The 20091-nt window shown below is 36.3% G+C and overlaps 1 protein-coding gene across 7 annotated transcripts in view; it reads right to left on the reverse strand.

Annotated features, from left to right (window-relative positions):
* The window catches only part of PPARGC1A (PPARG coactivator 1 alpha), a 685546-nt gene that overhangs the window by 32112 nt on the left and 633343 nt on the right, over positions 1-20091 (reverse strand). For all 7 annotated transcript variants that reach the window (XM_064366095.1, XM_012472400.3, XM_064366093.1 and 4 more), the window contains 5 exons: positions 9752-9946; positions 7597-7719; positions 6531-6735; positions 2327-2372; positions 2144-2217 (listed from right to left, as the gene is read on the reverse strand). In XM_064366095.1, the coding sequence (XP_064222165.1) occupies positions 2144-2217; positions 2327-2372; positions 6531-6735; positions 7597-7719; positions 9752-9946 (643 nt within the window). The remainder of the gene's footprint in view (positions 1-2143; positions 2218-2326; positions 2373-6530; positions 6736-7596; positions 7720-9751; positions 9947-20091) is intronic.

A 20091-nucleotide genomic window follows, 5' to 3' on the forward strand; every position in this document is an offset into this window, starting at 1 on the left:
GCTCCTTACTGATTTCACAGTCCTTGCCAAATCCATTGTCATCTGAGCATCCGTTTGGTTTCCTGCCTTCTTGCCTCTGCTTCATCAACATTTTCTCTCCACTCCAACCCCATGCTTCAAAATCTGTGCATTTTTTTGTTTCCCCTGAAGGCTCTCTAAGTCAGGTTAGCCTATGGAGAGCTCAATTTCCTCCACATTCCTTTCCATGGATCACCTCTGTCATTCACTAGAATGACAGCATTGCCAAAATATTTCTCTCAGTCCTTTAACTGCCTTAATCATTTAAAAAAATCTTTTGCACAATCATTGTCTTTAAATCTGAAGCTGTGCTACAGTGTTTTCCCTCTGATAACTCTTTTTCTCCCTTTGTGATTCTTTCTAGGTACAATTAGTGTTTGTCACAATCTTCAAACACTACTAAGCGACCAATTTTGCTGAAGATTTTTAGAAGAGATGATAATTGTAGACATTATATGTTGCGTTGCATTTAAAACCCAAAATATCTCTAGAGAAAAAAAAAAAATTCCCTCAATCTCCTCTTTACTTTGTTCTCCAGGCAGTTTCCAAACTTCACCTTCTAGCCTCATTCAGCATCTTTTGAGTCCTCATCCCCTTGCTTTCCAAAGCTCGAAATCCCTCCTCTTACGTAATGCAAATGGGCTTTACCTCAGCTTCCCCAATTTATATCTGTACAACTATTACAATCACACTCGACAAACTAAAAACTGCCTTCTGGGTCTACCTTTCTTAGAAGGTGGCAGAACATATCCAATAAATAATATTTGCTTTCATGCTACTTATCAATATGTCTCATTACCCCAGTAGACTATATAGTTAATGTGCATTGTACTAGTGACTGAAATTAGGTAAGATGGTAAAATCTCTGTAAATGAATAAAATGTGAGTGTGAAAAAAATATTCCTGTAAAAAGACTCAAAAAAATCATTACTGAATGAAGTACTATCAAATTAGTTATGGATGGATGGTATTAGAAAATATTGGAAAAAATTATAAAAATCTAGAAGAATTCAGACTACTATATCCATGTCCTTAATCTTTTCCTTCAAGGAGCAAGCAATAAAAAGTGGCTACCATCTATGATATGTATAATATAGAAATATATTAGTGTGGTTTGTACAAGAAAGACAAACAGATGGATCCCCAAACAGCAAATATAAGCTCAGGGTAAAGATCTCTGTTTTCTACCAAAAAATGCAATATTTGTATATTTTTATGTTTTAAGCAAAGGTAAAATAAAACAGTATATGCTTGAATCCATTTTTTAAATAAACCCATCAATTGTTGTTTTTTACTGCTCAGATAAGAAGGCCTCTGCTGCACATATACACACAAAAGCTGCTTCTAAACATATATGTAAGTTATAATGTATTTAAGAAATAGTGTTCCGTATGCATTTTAGAAATGTTAAGCATATGTTTATAAGTAAATATTTTTGTGTCTATGTGTGCATGCCTATAAAGATATGTATATATGTACATATGTGTCTTCCCACACATATACTATATATGTGTGTGTATGTATATATATAAAATAAATATATATAAATATATATATATACACATACTCACACATATATATACCATGAAATTAACTACTCTACTGCTTGACCAAGTCATGCAATCATGCATTAGACCTTTCATAAGAAGGTAATTTAGCAAACTCAAAGTGTGAAATTAAACTTAGCTACAATGACCACGGTGCATGTAGGCACCATAGTTCTGGTCGAAAGCATCTTGTTTAATGTACTGTTCCTTTAACCTTATCAGCAATGGCCAGAGCCAAGGAATTTCATGTTTAGACATCCCACGATTCACTTTCTGGTGGGGTTCAAGTACTTAAACTTAAAGCACTTAGTGCAAAAGCACCATTTGCAACCAACTCAGAAGTTCGCCTAAGAGTTCTTCAGTTCGTCCAAGTTTTTAAAGCACTTCAGTCTTTTTTATTAGTTTTTTTTTTAAATAAGCAACTGGAAATATTTACAGGTAACTTCTTCCCCGATTTTGTATTCTTTGTTAATTTTATTAATCATATAGAGAGTGCACTCTATTATCTTATTACACACATACATACACACACACACACACACACACACACAAAGTTCCAAGTGAAATATAAGGCTTACCTGCAGTTCCAGAGAGTTCCACACTTAAGGTGCGTTCAATAGTCTTGTTCTCAAATGGGGAACCCTTGGGGTCACTGGAAGATATGGCACATTTATAAAAACAAACTGAAATGGAGTTGCTGTAGCCAAATGTATTAGAACCCCCTTCCCTTTCTGAAAATGGTTACATTTTTTAATACTTACTTTGGTGACTCTGGGGTCAGAGGAAGAGATAAAGTTGTTGGTTTGGCTAAAGAAAAAAAAAAAGAAACTAATTATGTAATATTGAGTGTTTTTTAGATTTCTTTTCTTTTTACAACAGTCAAGTTGGAAAAACAACCAGAAAACTCAAAGACTAAACTAAGAAATCTCTGAATATTGGATCAAAGTCAGACAAAGTCCATTATGCTAAAACAAATTCCAAACAGCATTTGCATCAGTAAACTACCATTTGAAAACACATATGAAAACAGAATTTTTCCAAAAATGAACCATCCCTGCTAAGGATACAAAATTTGCATCATACCATCAGAGAGAAACAATGTTTTCTGTTTTAATTTGGAATACAGTACACGGTTTATTTAGACAAGAAAACAGCAGAGTAACTACAAGGCTACAGAACGTTATGAATATTCAGTTGATTTTACTCCTAAAATGTATAATTTTATATCTAGCCCTGATAATAGGCTATTTCTATGAGGCCAAAGCTCATACAGTAACTATTCTGCTCACTAAAAATTAATTGAGAGATGATGGCAAATTGTGGGCACTGACTCAGATAGTTTAAAAGGGGTTCAGGTCCCCAAATCTGATAGACAGCTAAAGTAAGATACCATGTTTATCAGGTGAAAGGTGTGTAGACTTGCAAAGATGCTAACAACTTCCTTTTGTGCTTTCTTGAGTCTTACTTCCTACAGGAGGCATTTCCCAATAATGAAGAGTGGAGTAAAAATCTTCTCACCCCAAAATTTCAATTGCTTCTCCATGGCACTCTTGTATTTTGAACAGAAGGAGGGGAAAATACGATGAGAGGCATACTTGGGATATACATTCATGTATTATGTATATCTATGCTTATCTATAAGCATATGCTTATGTGTATGTATGTTTATGTCAATTTTTTCTTATTAAAATAATTACTTTCAAAAGGTCAAGTGGTAGTTATTTACATAATGGAAATCATAGCATCAAAACCAAAAAGGACTTTAGAATAAAGTTTCCTATCTTATGATTGAAGTAACTGAGACCTAATGATACTAAGTGATATTTTCAGGGCCATAAAATTGTTATTCACAGAATTGGCCAAGATGCTGTTTCCTTTCTCCTATTATCAAAAGAAATTGCACTCAACAGATTTTAAAGTAAATTAATCAACCCAAACAATTAAATTTTTTTGAAATGTGAAAATATTATTCATGTCCAAATTGGCCTGAAATTAGACAGTTTACTTGGATAAATAAATATGTAAATATTTAATTTATAGATTTAGATTTACACAATTGAATGGTATATCATCTTTCCAATGTACATCCAGAAATATGAAGCTCATGATGTCATCAACAAATTAGATGTATTGATTGATTCAGTTTTTCATATATGCAGATAAATGAGCTGATTTTACATTAGTTTTTGAGTGTGTCTAATATAATCAGTCTTTCAAAAAGAATTCATTTATAAAGAAACTTTACTAACTTTTGTGGTGCTCAACTAGTAATTAAGATAATTCATAGAAGTTCTATCGAAAACATAAAGGTATTAGCTACGTGCTATGTGACACAATACATGTATATTAAAAATCAGTCACTGAAATTCCAGTTGTCAAGAGGTAGGACAGGCTATTTGAAATGCTCAAAGACTCCCAAAATTGTGATTGTTGGGTACAGGTAAGGCCAAAGTCAATGAAAGGAGAGAAATTAGCAAGTCACAGTTAATGAGACCAAAGGCAAACAGAAAATGAGAGCCATAGGAAGAGGACAGTCCACTAACCCCATACAGAATCTGGTCCCTGAATAAACCCAAACTCTCAAATGCTACCATTAGAGGCGTATTGATCTGGTGTACTGAGAGTTTAATCCACACTGTTCCAGTGACCTGTAGACCAGAGACTAGTAGAATACTTGAAGACAGGAATGCATCTTTTTCATGCAGCTCATGGTATTTGGATGAAATGCATGAGTAAATGAACAAATAAATGAAACATCAGTACACAACCATGGCTAGACAATTATCCTAAGGAAATGAAAAGAACCTGATGCCAAAATGTTTTATGGAAAGCATACATGAAGTTCAGTGAGAAAAAATTACACCGTAAGAAAGGTAATTTCAATCGATCCTCCTACTTATCTCAATTGTTTACATATTTTCCACATTTTGATTTTCTTTTTTTTTTTGAGACAGACACTGCTCTGTCACCCAGGCTGAAGTGCAATGGCACAATCTCGGCTCACTGCAACCTCTGCCTTCCTGAGTTCAAGCGATTCTCCTGCCTCCGCCTCCCGAGTAGCTGGGATTACAGGTACACACCACCACACCCAGCTAATTTTTTTATTTTTAGTAGAAACGAGGTTTCACCATGTTAGCCAGGCTGGTCTCAAACTCCCGAGCTTGTGATCCTACATTTTGATTTTGAATAATGATTCAAATAATCACTGAAGTTGAGCATTTATTAGTTCTTACTTGTCAGCCATGTTTCATTTCTTTTAGGCCTTTCATAATTAAAGGATTTTGTCTGTTTTGTTTGTTTGTTTGCATTTTTTGTCAACAGGCTTTGTTCTTGGATGAGCCTTTTGTGCCTTGCCACAGATATATACCACATACAGCAAGCCTCATCTAAAGAAAATTTCCTCCAAAGGCCTATTTAATTCTTCATTGTCATGATTTATAAAAGTTTACTAAAAGAAAAAAAAAATCAGAAAAAAAGCTTTAAAACCTGTGCTGCCAGGCTGAGTCACATATTACAAAGACTTTAAATTCAGCCCCAGAAAATGAATGCATGACCAGGACAAGGTGAGGAGTAGCCCAGTGAATTCATTTGTTCACTCACTAAAGTAAGGTCATCCGCTTTCCCTCACCTGGGCCTTCACCACCAACGAGGGCCTATGGCACAGTGGTTCTGCTCCAGGAAAAACTGTTGTAGTGCTTATGAAGAAGATCCAACTGGAGCAAAGAGAACTTGGTCCATTCCCAAACTGACAGAAAGTGATGGGCAGTGGATTTAAGATATCTACCTGGGAAAACCTAATGGAAAGCCAATTTAAAATATTAAAGGAAGGCTCCTGAAAATCCTCGCTAATATCAAGGTAGAGAAGAGGGAAGAAAATTCAAAACACTGAGGGAAAAAGCATATTAAATCAACAGCAATAACAGCATACCTATATGAATTAATCATGGTTCAAAGCAGAAATCACTGGCTACCACTCTGCAGTTAAAAGGAAAAGTTGGGAAAATGAAAGTGAACAAAAAAGAGGTGTATGTTTAGAATTGGTATGTTATGATATGCCTACTTCTACCACAAGGTAAAAGTAGAATCTGGCAGTTTTAAATCAACTGCTACTGTCAAGCTGTCTTTGGGCTTCTAAGACTACAATGTTTTTGAGAAGACGGAGCCAAAAAGACAGAAAATTGTATCTCTGCCAAGAGAGGTTTCCCCCAAATCACCAGGATCTGCCTCAGAAACATCAGCCTTCTCTAGCAATATATGGTGATAATAAAAATCAACCCAAATGTTTCATTTAATCTAGGCAATTTCTTAAATAGAAAGAAAACAATCAGGAATTTTCAAATCTTTGTCTACAAAATAAAATCTGAGTATAGCAATTGGTTGAAGAAGGAGAAGAAGAAGGGGAAGAGGAATAAGAAGAAGAGGAAGGGGAGGAGGAGGGAGTAAAGGAGGAGAAAGAGAAAGAAGAAAGAAGAAGGAAGAGGAGAAGAAAGAAGAATAATTAGAAAAAATGTACTTAGTAATCAAGAGAGGCTGCATAAATACTATTTACTACTTCTTAAGGTGTATACAACAAATCACTGATACCTCATTTTTTCCATTACTGGAAGGGAAAAAACAAAAGCTCTATATAAATTGGTTAGCCCAGCTTGTTCATAACCTCAATTATCTCAGCAATTCCGAGATTCATGTGAACCTCATGTGATGTTGCAATTCCTCCCTACCTGGCTAACATTTCGGGAGTCTTTTGATGCTTGTGAATGAGACTGCCTATCAGCTGAATAGAATATGTTTAACCTGTGTCCAAAGAAAGATTTCTTCCCCCGACTCTATAAGAAGTGCTGAATTCTCTTCCACAGAGTGACACGGCTGGGATGGAAGCAGGAAGTTGGTGTGTTCTCAGACCTTGTGTGTGCTTTCTCTGCTTCCAGTGCCCTCACCAACAGCTCGTTTTGGTTCCCAGCCTACCTTGTAAATGTTGTGACTGCGATTGTGTGTGGGACTTCTTTTTGGAGGTGCATTTGTCTCTGCTGCTGTTTCTGTTCTCTGTGGGTTTGGTGTGAGGAGGGTCATCGTTTGTGGTCAGATATTTGAGAAGCTCCGAGCAGGGACGTCTTTGTGGCTTTTGCTGTTGACAAATACTCTTCGCTTTATTGCTCCATGAATTCTCAGTCTTAAAAACAAGGCATAAAGAAAGCTAAAATTAGTGAACTGAACCTTATCAGAATGGATATAGGTTTTCTGAAGAGATGGGATTTTTCAATGAAGTGTTCAGTCTAAGTGCACTAGATCTATGAGCTGTGAATAATTGTTTGCAGAACAAGGAAAGAAAATTACATTTAAAATTCCTAAATGACATTTATGCAGCTTTTTATTTTATTTCTCCTACATTTCAATGTTCCTACTCAGCAACATGTAACTAACAAGACCCTACAGCGCCTTTACTGTGAATAAAAAAAAATAAGCTGGTTTAAACCTTAATTTGCCACTGATTGCTGACGCCCAGTACTCACAACTCTCTTAAGTACCCCTTAATGCCCCGTTTTCACTCACAGTGAATGGCAAGACAAACATTGTTTAATACAGCCGGCTAGCCGAATTATGGAACTGCCAGCATTCCATCCAATTAATGGCAGAGATAGATGTTTCGTGGTGATTCCAAAGCAATCTTTCTCAGGTTAGACAGCTAGTGAAACAGCAATCCTGCATCTTAAAGCTATTCATAGATAATACCAGCTTATCAGCAAATTTTACCGTAGCCCACAATGCTGCAGGTAACAATAAAGTGGGCAAGGACTAACAGACCGTGGCACTTCAATTCCAAACACTCCAAGACAATGCGTAAATGAACTCTGCCTAGTTTAAAGTAGCTCAAGGGTTGCTTAAGGAATCCTATTCGTAATCTATTTCGCCGTGATGAGGCAGCATCGGGGTCCCAGCTGAATTAATACCTACAAACTTATCATTTGTTTTACAGCTTCAAGCCAAAATCCTTTAGTACTTCCCCCATGTGTTAAAAAATTCACATTTGTACCTTAACAATTGCAGGGTTTGTTCTGATCCTGTGATTGTGATTTGCATGGTTCTGGGTACTGAGACCACTGCATTCATTGTAACTTAGCTGAGTGTTGGCCGGTGCCAGTAAGAGCTTCTTAAGCTAGAAACATTATCAGGAAAAGAGAAAAGCAAGAAAAGTTATGCATCTTTTAAGCATTGGAATAAGTTATTGAAATTTTAAATGTAATTTATTTTAATTATAAAAGTTAATTCTATCATTTTATTTATGTCACACCTCAGCACAATAGTGCTAAAGGAAATAGGATATTTAAAGAGTAGAAAAAAGTTTGGCATTACACTACCAACTATGAAAATATTTCCTTTTCCTCCAATTCAATTTCTAGAATTGTATGCATAAGAACAAAAATGCAAATATGCCAATTATTATATAAGTAACAATAGTGAAAAATAGAAGGAAAATCTCAAAATTTCCAGCTATAAGGGGTTACTGAATAAATTGGAGTTGGTGTTATCTACATATTTTTTTTTTGAAAAAATAAAGCAAAAAATACCTTTCTAAAATAATTTCCAAATCACTACTAGGTGAGAAAAGCTGCCTTATTAAATGAAGACCTGGGAGTGGAGTATGGTGAGTGGGGTGGCGGCGGGGTGGGGAGGTGGAATAGATACACAATTTCTTTCAAAAGAACCCAAATAAATCAAGTGGCAAAAAAATAAAAGATTCTGTGATGCTTTGAATCATGTTTCATAACCTAGCATGTGAAATTACTGATTCAAAGAATGTCTGAAATGAAAGAATGACTATCATTGATTTTAGAAAAGAAAAAAGGATTTGTAAGCAGAGTCCTGGGCTGTAGATCAGATGTGAGTTCTGACACAGGCAAAGTATTTACTGTCTCCCGACCTCTATTTCTTCATTTCCCTGGATGACCCTCAAGGACTTCCCTGTCCTGACATACAGTATGTCTCTGAATCAACGAACTGATTGAATACTAATCAATCAACTAATTGAGGACTAATTGTCCTCCCAAATGAACAAATTGAATAGATGAAAACAATCTGATATCAATGGAAAGAAATCAGGATACTAGGGAGCAAAGCCAATGATACTAACAAATGGAGAAATTGGAGAATAAATAATAATTACTTATGAGATATTCTCTGTATCAGAAACCTCAAAATCCAATGGACTCTTAGTAGGGCCTCCATATATTTGCATAGAGTATTTTTAACATTTAAAAACTGAGTAATACGAGAAAAACAACTTCTAAATGGCATGCCAAAGCACACTATTAGAGTCTGAAGGACCATGGCATTCCATAATTTACACAGCATGCCCTTACAGCAGATTTATAGTAAATGACAAATGGCTAACATAGATGAGAAGGTAAACTGTGTCTCAGAGCTAATAAAACTCTGGTCAAGCACTGCATTGAAAAGAAAATTCTTTCTTCATTGCCAACAAATTCAGTCTTCATTGCCTACCATAAATCTAAGTAACTTGGGTGGCAAATGTGCTATAGGTTTTCAATCTTCATAAGAAATATGGATCCAAAGTCTTAAAATATTGCATATTCCTTGATCTACCAATTCTGAGTCTAGGATTCTATGCATAAGAATAAAAATGCAAATATGTCAATTATTATACAATTGAAAATAGTGAAAAATAGAAGAAAAAACTAAATATCCACCCATAAAAGATTGCAAAATAAATTAGAACATTTCCCTACAATAAAATACTCTACAACCATTAAAAAAATGCATATATTTAAATTTTTACCAATATGTTCATGATGTATCTCAAAAGGTTTATTGCAATCATTTTTATATGAGATGTTTTTTGAAATCACAGGTGAAATTTTTAGTCTTTTCTTTTTAGTTGTCTACATTTTCTAAGTATTCATCGTGAACATAAATAATACTAAGAAAAATACACACATATATCAGCAAAAGATAGTTTAAAAAAAACTGCAATAGGACTACATGAAAAAATGTATTATCAACACTTTTAAACAGAGAATCACACAATTTGCAATCCCGAGTGTGCTTGGGGATTGCTTTGGCATCATTCTAAGTTAAAAATCCAAACCTTATTGTGACTACATCATACCCATGCAGCGGGTAGCCAGAGGCAACTCCAATTCCTGCTAAACAGTAGGAAGGGTTCTTACTAGAGACGGCTCTTCTGCCTCCTGGGGCGGAGGGGTGCCGTCAGGCATGGAGGAAGGACTAGCCTCATTGTCAGTGGTCACGTCTCCATCTGTCAGCGCATCAAATGAGGGCAATCCGTCTTCATCCACAGGGAGACTGTCCAGTGTCTCTGTGAGGACTGCTAGCAAGTTTGCCTCATTCTCTTCATCTATCTTCTGCAAAAACAGAAAAAAAACAGAAGATGGGAGTTGACCCTGGGAGGCAGGTAACACTATTCATCAACATGTTTGACCAAATGAGTGAACCATATGTGAAATCTAGATTGCCCATTCCAGAACACAAAGATCATGTCTTTCTCAAACTCCAAATTCATGTTTTGGTCCAAATGACACAATTAATGAATACCTCTACTACACTAATCTCTGATGGTTGAGCTGCTCAATTTAGCAATTTTTTATGTCAGTGCTAAAACTGCTGTATATGATACTTTTTGGTCACAGAAGTGTTTTCTACTTGCTCATGTTTTCTTTCCCTGACTAAAAGAAAAGATTTAGAGAATTTTGGAGCTTGAGAGAATTTTAACCATCATCTATGTCATTTTCAGATATAGTGCTTGAATCTCCTATACAGCATACCCCCCAAACTGTCTAGACAGCTCTCTATTTGAACGACACCAGAAAGTGGAGCTCTACCGAGAGCAACTACATACTTTCATGGTTTCAATTATAATCTCATCACTGAACACTCCAAAATCATTTATTTATTTTGCTCCCTGACATCTCTCCCAACTTCAGTCATAAATCTCAAACTGCCTACTGGACATTTCTACTTCATAATAGCTCCCTCATCCCGAAAACCCAAACTCTGCACCTTTCACAACAAAACTGCTATGTCTTTCGACTTCTTTAGTTTGGGTAACAATTCTTCAGGCTCAAACTCTGGACCTACTTTGACTCTTCTTTCTCTGATCAGTCACTGAGTAAAGTCTTTCTTTGTAGTATTTCTTAAATGAATTCATTTCTTGTGGCTGGGGTACTATTTCAGTGCACTATTATTTCTAATAGAGGCTCCTGCAAATATATTCTACCTTGTTTTCAACTCATTCTCACCAACACACTCCTAGAAAACTAATCTTCAATCATCCACTCAATAAACATTTTTGAACATCTACTCTGTGCCAGGGACATGTGAAGTGTGGGAGATACAAAGAGAAACAAGACAAAAGTCTGCCCCTCCAATAACCCTACCATGGGAGGGAAGAACCTGTAAACAATTCATTATAAAATACAGTATTTATTTCAGTACTCTGTAGAAATGGTTCAAGGACTTCCAAACACGTACCTTGTTAACAAGGCAACGTGTTATATTCTATGCACATGGACAACCAGTACCAGCACTGGGAACATGGCATAGCTAATCAATGATTACTTGCTAAATAATTCATTGATCTGCATTTATTGCCAACAATATCTTCCGGACCATTTTCTTTTCCTTCTTTTAGCACTTCACATTGTTTGTCCAATCTGACCTCCATCCAAAGTCTTCTTTTTAAAGTTCTGTATGCTATGACATTAACAATATGGGCTAAATTATCCCGCACAGATTTTATTACAAAATGCACCTAAGCTGCTGACATCTAATGAAGCCAGCAGTGCCCACACTTCCTTTCTCTCTAGCACTGAACTCCAGTTAATTGACCTGACAAAATTACAAGAATCACAGAATAAGACAGCTAATCAGAAAATCAAATTGTATTACTAGAGAAATTAGGCAGGCCTTTATCACGTATACATTCTATTTTCACATAAAAATTGTTTTCCTTCATTCCTGATGAAGCCTCCTTACAGGAGTAAAACTATGGGCTTCTTTTGGATTCAAGAGGCCAAGAAGAGCCATTTAGACTCACAGGGGACTTTAATTGAACAGTTTTAATTTGCATAACACATCCCTCTCATGTTCCTGGATTTGAGATTGTGAGTCAAGTAGTTTGGGTGCAGTGCAGTGTGTATGAAGTTTAAAACTCTAATGCAGGCGCCAGGCATGGTGGCTCATGCCTGTAATCATAGCACTTTGGGAGGACAAGGCAGGAAGATCACTTGAGGCCAGTAGTTCAAGACCAGTCTGGCCAACATGGTGAAATCCCACCTCTATTAAAAATATAAAAATTAGCCACGTGTGGTGGCACACACTTGTAATCCCAGCTATTCGGGAGGCTGAGGCAGCAGAATCACTTGAACCCAGGAGGCGGAGGTGGTAGTGAGCCAAGATCACGCCACTGCACTCCAGCCTGGGCGATAGAGGGAAACTGTCTCAAAAAAAAACACAAAAAACCCAAACCTCTAATTCAGGAGGCAAATCCTAATCAGGAAGGGTAACTGTTAACTTCAAAATGGTGCCATCTCCTTCCATAAACTGACCAACTATCAAAATCAAAAATGCACAAGTCAATAACTAAAGCTTATTGAATACTCTCAGGCTCCCAGGTAAACTTTTCAATCTACCTTCTTTCAATATGCTTTTGGAAGGACCCTGTATATGTAATTCTAATATTAAAAAGACTGAAATGATATTCCCTTATTTTCTGCTCAGGATTGTAATCTGGTATCCAGAGATTTCAATAACCCATTTCTTTAATTCCCCCACATACAATAACTAAATTGAGGTTATTTAACTTTTCTGAATACAATTACATTTAAATAAAATATATGTATTTTAAAAATCATCCCAAAGTTATTAGATTTATATTATACCTATCTCCATATTATCTAATAATTTTTGAAAATATATGAAATATACATGCACACACAGGCACATACACACTTCCAATAAATTGGACATTTTTCCAAGTATCCCATTTTTTCAAAAAGGTTTATTTCATTGATGTTCGAAATAGCTCAAGAAAAAGAATTAAGAATATTTACCAATAAATGGATAATTTTGTTTACTATGATTTAAAGCTTGTGTTTGGCTTTCCAGCAATACTACAAGCTGTTATTTGCTTTCAATCACATAATACAATAGCGCCTTAGCTCTATCCCTAGTGTAAACAAACTACAATAATTCCAATCAAGTTAAAATGACAAAGAACACTTAAATTAACCAGTTTTCTCCAATTTCTTTAATAAGTCTGGGTGAATGTATAACAAATACAATGGCAAAAGTATTGGAGCTTGATAATGTCATAATTAATTTATAAGATCTGATTAAACCACCAACTATTATAATTCCCCTCTCTACTGGAAAGACAATGAGAGGGGAGGATTTGTAAGATGGGAGATTAGCATGGCGGCTTGTGTGTGTGTGTGTGTGTGTGTATGTGTGTGTGTGCTGGAGTATGTGAGTAGTAAGGGCTACTATTCAACCAGTATCTACCATAGGGCTGTAATGATTATTTACATTCCATATCCATTACAAATGATTATTGAATATTATTGTTATTATCTCTATATGTGGGTGACTCAGAGAGGGGCTGCAAGACCATTTATTTTAGTAAAGTTTTTTTGTAAATTAAGGAAGAAAAAAATGTTATTGTTTCAAATTATCTGTGTTTTCTTTAGTCATAGGAAGCTGGGAAGAAAACTTGGTATTTACTGATGACTCTTTGTGTTTATGTAATAGTGAGTGGATACTGTCCCTCACTGTGGCAATTTCAATTAGTTTAGCATGAGTTTCAACAATCAAACACCCCGGAGAAGGCAATGGATGTGACAAAGAGGACTCTGTTAAACAATTAATGTCACTTCCCATTATTGCTTTGGTCCCAATTTACAGAGCAAATAAATCAAAGTCACCGCAGATGAAGCACACTGGCCTACTAACACATGTCTGTTCACAGGTGACAGGGTATAGAAACACATTAGTCACTGCACTGACATTGCAAGATAACCTTTCAAAGACTTGGTTCTGATACTGCTTTCTAATTGTTTGAAATTACTATTTGACAAAAAAACATATATACTTCTTAGCTCCATCTGAGTTGGAAAAAAAGAAAAGAAAATGCAGAGAGGGGAGGAAGAAAGAGCAGGTCACCAATTAGTGATCTACAGCTGCACAAACTAAGCTCAGCCTTGGAGCTGGCAGCAGAGGCGGAAGGAAAGGTAGAAAACAGGCCAATGGGCATTTCTACAGCTGAGCTCTGTGGCTATCAAACAGCATTTCCCACGGTGGGTGTCAACCTTGGGTTCTCCTTACACAATGCAATTCTTCCGACCTAAATAAAGGTCTGTGTGACTGTAACACCTTATTCTCTAAGGGCCCTCTAGGAAGAAAGAAGGCACATCAACAGAAACTCACTTACGGTGTAAAGAATTTCCAGTGACAGATGATACACATGGATTTATACTAACAACCCAAAATTTAGAAACTGCAACAATTCCTAAGTCTTACCATGTTGTTAATAAATGATAGCTCAGAATAGTCAACAAAATGAGAAAGTTTATCTCTGCTCTTTGGGACAGCTGAGTCCCTCTATGACCTGTACTAGTCTGACATAATTTAAAAGGTACAGTTGAAAGAAGATAGGGTCTGTCCCTTCAGGTGCCCAGGGGCACCTCTAGATTAAAACTTTGGACCTGGTTTGTAACATTTGGGTCTTCATCCTTTGTGCACAGCTGGCAAAGGGATCTTCCAACTGGTTATACATGGTGTGGCAGACAATGCATTCAACTCACCCAACTGCACACAGAGGGTCAAAAAATCCACTAAGTTAAGGAGGAGAGGAGGGACTCTGAGATGCTAACTGCCACCTGAAGGGAGAAATGCAGAGTGAATACTGCATGTGGTATCCCAAAGACTTCTAAATGTGAGCTCTTATGAAAGGACCATGCCCTGCTTATGTTAGTAATTTTTTCTGCATCTTGTAGGATTGCAATTACACTCTAGTCCCCAGATTCTCACACTCACTTGATCTCTGTTTGATAAAAATAGTTTAATAGCCATTTAATCACAGCTTCATTATCTTGGCTCTCTTAATATGAATTAGGCCAGGAGAATTCTTGCTTCCTCATTATTCAAATCATCAATAAGAAGGAAACAGTGGGGTCTTCTTATCATTCATTAATCAGTTTCAGTATCTTAGGTACTGTGTACTCAGAGATCAATCTGTGTGAGAGGTGACTTAACCTCTCTGAGTCTCTTTTTTTTTTAATACAAAATTTCATGTGATTATTTGCCTAATTTTTTGCACTCATGATTAATAGAAAGAAAAAGAGTTGATAAAGGCCTGAGAATTCTTCAAGAAGGTGTTCATAAACATTTCCAGTGTATATTCCCATCAACTGGATTATCTGCATTTAAATTTTATTCTTTGAACAGGATCTACCGCAGACATTTAGCACTGGGCCAACTCCCCCCAAATACCCAGCATGCCCCAGGCTTCCTCCTTGCCCCATCCTGCTGACTTGGAAACAGCTAATGAAGACAAAATTAACTCCTACTTTAAGTGAGGCCTAATTAGGAAAGGAAATCTGCTAGAGTAACATCTGGTAATGTATTCCAAAGCCAAATATAAATGACATTCTTGGATTATCCACTACTTTGGATTATTGGTTCCACTAGGCCCCACCAGGAGTTCAAATAACAACATGGGAAAGCAACTTTTATAACAGATTCAGGAGTTCAAATATGAAATACAATGGGTCATAGGTGTGTCCCTTTCCTGAATCTTCATACATAAAACCCTATACCTCAGTTTCATGCATGGATCAGCAGAAAATATTTGCATAAATACAGATTTTGGTCCTAATGTATACAATTTGATTCAATATTTATAAGAAACTAAAGTCAAAATTAAAAAAAGAAAACTTAAATATTTTTCTGCAATAAAATTTAGAAATAACAATCCAGAGTAGACTACTGGAATAGAAGTTGAGGTTTTTAGCTTTTTTCTTTAACGCGTTCTAATCAGAACAGATACCACTTCACTGTATGTGTTTACTTGAAGTAATCTGAGCCTTTGCTAAAGAGGTTGTTAAATATTTTGAATACCCACGTTCAAACAATTGAATTTTTTCCCTCTTCCTTCTCTTTCTCTTCCAAACTCTCTGCAATCCACTGTGAATTTTGGTTTTCTTCTTTTATACCCATGTGGGCACTGACAGTATGTCTGACCCTTTCTCACACACTCAATCAAAAATAGGTGGAATCCCACATGTAATGACTTAGAGATTCCTAGCTCCTACCCTACTCAAAGGAGGAGTCCTTAAAATAACCCAATTACTTTTTGTTTGTGATATGAAATACAGGGCAGCAAATAAGGTATGGGCACTGGAAGGTGTGAATAAAAAAATCTCAAGCATATGTGTGCAATGAAAAAATCAAGACAATAAATACCACCCTACATTACATAACACATTATAAAATGCTTTTGTGTCCATTCATTTCTTCCATATGCTCTGAGAGTTAGCTTATACTTACTTCATTCCCACAAGATATAAGCACATTATGTACAATCTATTATGCCCTGTTGGATTCCAAATTTGCTGGAATTTACAGACCAGTAGAAAGAACACCGATTTTAATTTCACTGTCTGAATAACTCCCCATGGGCATACAGGCTACTTGAAATATCATGTATGTAAATGTGTCTGTCCATATCACACCCATAAGTTTACATCTCAAGTACATATATTTAAAACAGAATCTAAGGCACATGTATATCTCAATGCATTGAATGGATTCTGTGATAGTCAATTGTAGTTGACTATACAAAAATGTATAATCTGTATATACATTGTTCCTTTCAGTTAACCACTCTGAGGAAAGCAACAACCAAAAACCAGGGTTAATTCCTGTAAAAATAAAATAAGAATCGAGTGGAAATAAAACATAAACAAAATTAAATAATTCTCAGACATATTTAGACCTGTGGGAATCCATTTAATTCCAATTCATACATATATTCCTATTTAAGCAGGCAAAAAAATGTATTCACATCTGTACTTAGACTCTATTATATTTGCTTATATCACACCTTCATGAGTTAATAAACATGTATTGTACACCTGACATTCATTATTCTGTAGAGTTATAAGAGCTAAAAGTATAAATACAGAGTTTCAACAGAGAGTTCTAAAAATATCTGGTTAATATATGCAAAATGAGCTATTTCGGGGAAAGGGGAAAAAGGTTCAGGGAGGTTGGAGGGGGTCATAACTATTTCTCACAATGGGAAGAAGAAGGAACCGAGTTGTGCCATCACACTGGAGACTTAACAGGCCTGAAAAGAGTGAGCAAAGGATTCTACTTGTTCTCGAGTTTAAACTAAAAGAGAAACTGGGCATTGTGGGAAGAACTCCAGACTGGAAGTCAGGAGAATTGATCCTAGATCCATTTCTGCCACCAGCTAGCTACATGTCCTCAAGTGAAACAACTCAATTCTCCGGCTGCATTGCATAGTTTAGAATGACAATCCCATAGGTTTCTGGTATTAGTCCATTTTCATGCTGCTGATAAAGACATATCCAAGACTGGGCAATTTACAAAAGAAAGAGGTTTAATTAGATTCACAGTTCCACATGGCAGGGGAGGCCTCACAATCATGGTGGAAAAAAAGGAGGAGCAAGTCACATCTTACATGGTTAATGACAGGCAAAAAAAAAAAAAAAAACAGTGTATGCAGGGAAACTTCAGTTTTTAAAACCATTAGATATCATGAGACCCATTCACTATCATGAGAACAGCACGGGAAAGACCAGATTCCATAATTCAGTCATCTCCCGCCACAGGTGGGAATTATGGGAACTACAAGATGAAATTTGGGTGGGGACAGAGAGCCAAGCCATATCAGTTGTGCCATCCCACCTCAAATATTTCATTCACAACACAGAAGACTAAGTGATCCTGAGGCAACCTAAGTCATGTCTCACCCCTCTTTTGATCAAACCCTCCACGGCTTCCCACATCTCTAAGAGTGAAAGCCAAAATCCTAACAGTGACTTACTAACCAAAGTTCACAATATAATTTATCAACCAAGCAGGACCCTTCTGAGAAGGAGAGGGGATAATGTACATAATCGGATACTCAGGGATGAACCCAACTACACCAGGCTAACTGGAGTATGGTGGCCCTACACTCAGCCAACTTCATCTGAACCTGGTAACACTCCATTTACCTGTCTGAATCCTTCCCAATTAGTTTGATCTCCTCACTAGTCCACAAAAATGCCAGACATTGTCCTGTCCTAAGACCTTTGCTCTTGCTGTTTTCCCTACCTAGAAGTTTCTTCTGCCAGATGGCCACATGGATTCCCCCTTTGTCCCCTCATTTACTCAAATGTCACCTTCTAAGTGCAACATTTCCAACTACTCTGGACACAGTCTACCTATTTTCCCTAGATTATTTTCCCTTTGGCATTCATCTCTTACTCAACATGATATTTTAGTGATTTATCGTCTTCATGAACTGTCTAAAAGAGGATGTCAGTGAGGCCTATTTGATTACCATTGAGATACTTAATAGTAGATACATAGTAGATGCTTAACTAAAAAGAGTAAGAATGGTAACTAAAACATCTAATCCATCCTGACAACATAAGAATATATAAATTTTCATTCTTCTTTTGTTGTTGTTGTTATTTTCTCTGTAATCCTCACCTCCTCTCACCTCCAGACAATGTGTCTTCTTAATAATGTTTAGCTTTGCTCTGATTTAGAATTATCACACATTCATTTCACATATACCAGCTGATAGACCAGGCAAGCAAGTGATACGTTCTTAGTGGGGAGGAAAGAATATGAACAGCTGCAGCTATAGAGGGGCTAACTCTGAAATGAACTCCTAGGCAATTAATCTATAGAAGTGAATGTAATGTTCATCTTTTGTAAAAGAAGAAGTTTAAATGGGTCTTGAAAATGCAGAAATTAGCCCAACTCTGTTGTCTAGAAGGATATTGGAACACATCATCAAGCAATCAATTGGCAAACATCTTAAAAGAGTCAAGATGCTTTTGTGAAGAGAAAATCATGCCAGACAAACCTACTACCTGACCATGTAGGAGTGCTGACTCTCTAGTCAAGAGAAAACCACCAACGTAATCTATTTGGACTAGAGTGGTGAGCTTCTTGGTTCCATACCACATAACATGCTCATCTTTAAGCTGGCAATATATATTAATCGTAGCTAGAAGTTTTTAAGCTGTGTTTCACAGAGCCCTGGACACTAGAATAGCTGGTATAAGGATTGATTATAAATATTATAGTGTATGATATATTTTGTGTATTTACATACCTTCATAGCCAATCAATGCAGAAACACAGTGGAAACCATGACCAAATTAAGCAGCCAAATTTTATCATTTTCATTGTCTTTGGATTAAAAAAAGTCTTAAGAACTGAGGGTGAATAGTTTAAAACTTGGAGCCATTTCGAAACACTCAGTGCTGTGAGGCAGGATTTTCTCAATCCTCTTCAAACAAACCAAAGCACAAAATAATCAGTTGCTATGATTGATAATAAGAACCTGACATCATCTTAAATCCAAACTTGTACTTTTCCTGTTCATTTAAATAATGTCATAGTTCTCTGAGATGAATATTACTTTAATAAATAATAATAATAGTAAATAGCATCTGAGTACTTTCTATGTTCCTAATGTTGAGTTAATTTCTTTACATGCATTATTTAATTGAAATCACCCATTTAACCCTATTATTATCTCCAAACTCTCATGGCTAATGAGAAGCAGAGTTGGATATTAAACCAGATATATCTGATGAAATATCGTTCTCACTCCCTTTCTTTATATATCAGGATTTTATTGAAGAGATTATTACAATGAGTGGGCATGGGCTATTTTAATTTATCTTCATATTGTAGACTAAGAAGTGAGTTAGAATGACATAGCATGTATTTATCATCAGCTAACATCTAAGGTGGGAGATGCAGTTACATGCCATGAGGCACAGTTGGCCTTCCATGCAGAAATAGGAGGTTGCTTTGCAATTAATTCTCACTATTTATTGCTGGCTGGCCCAGTGTTAGTTCATAGCCTTTCTTTTTTTAATCCTACTGAGTGTGACTTCCTCTTCTATTTGAATGTTCTTCCCTTTAACATCTTTTGTTCCTATTCTATCCCTACCTCAAAGCCTACTTTAAGCATTCTCTTCCATGGGATGTCTTTCAACAAGTCCAATTCTTCTAATCCTTTATCAGAAAAACTTAGATCCATAGATAGAAATGCAGATTTCAAAGCCTCATCACAAACCAGTGAATCCAAATCTCTAGATACGGGTTTCTGGACTGCAGCACTGTTGACATATTGAGCCACATAATTCTTTGTTTTGGGAGCTGTCCTGTATGTTTAGGATGCTTAACAGTATCCCTGGCCTCTCCCCACTAGATGCCGGTAGCACCCCTCCAGTTA

This window comes from Aotus nancymaae, unplaced genomic scaffold (assembly GCF_030222135.1).
Source record: "Aotus nancymaae isolate 86718 unplaced genomic scaffold, 86718_ANA_hifiasm-v0.15.2.pri h1tg000006l, whole genome shotgun sequence".
NCBI classification, from domain to species: domain Eukaryota; kingdom Metazoa; phylum Chordata; class Mammalia; order Primates; family Aotidae; genus Aotus; species Aotus nancymaae.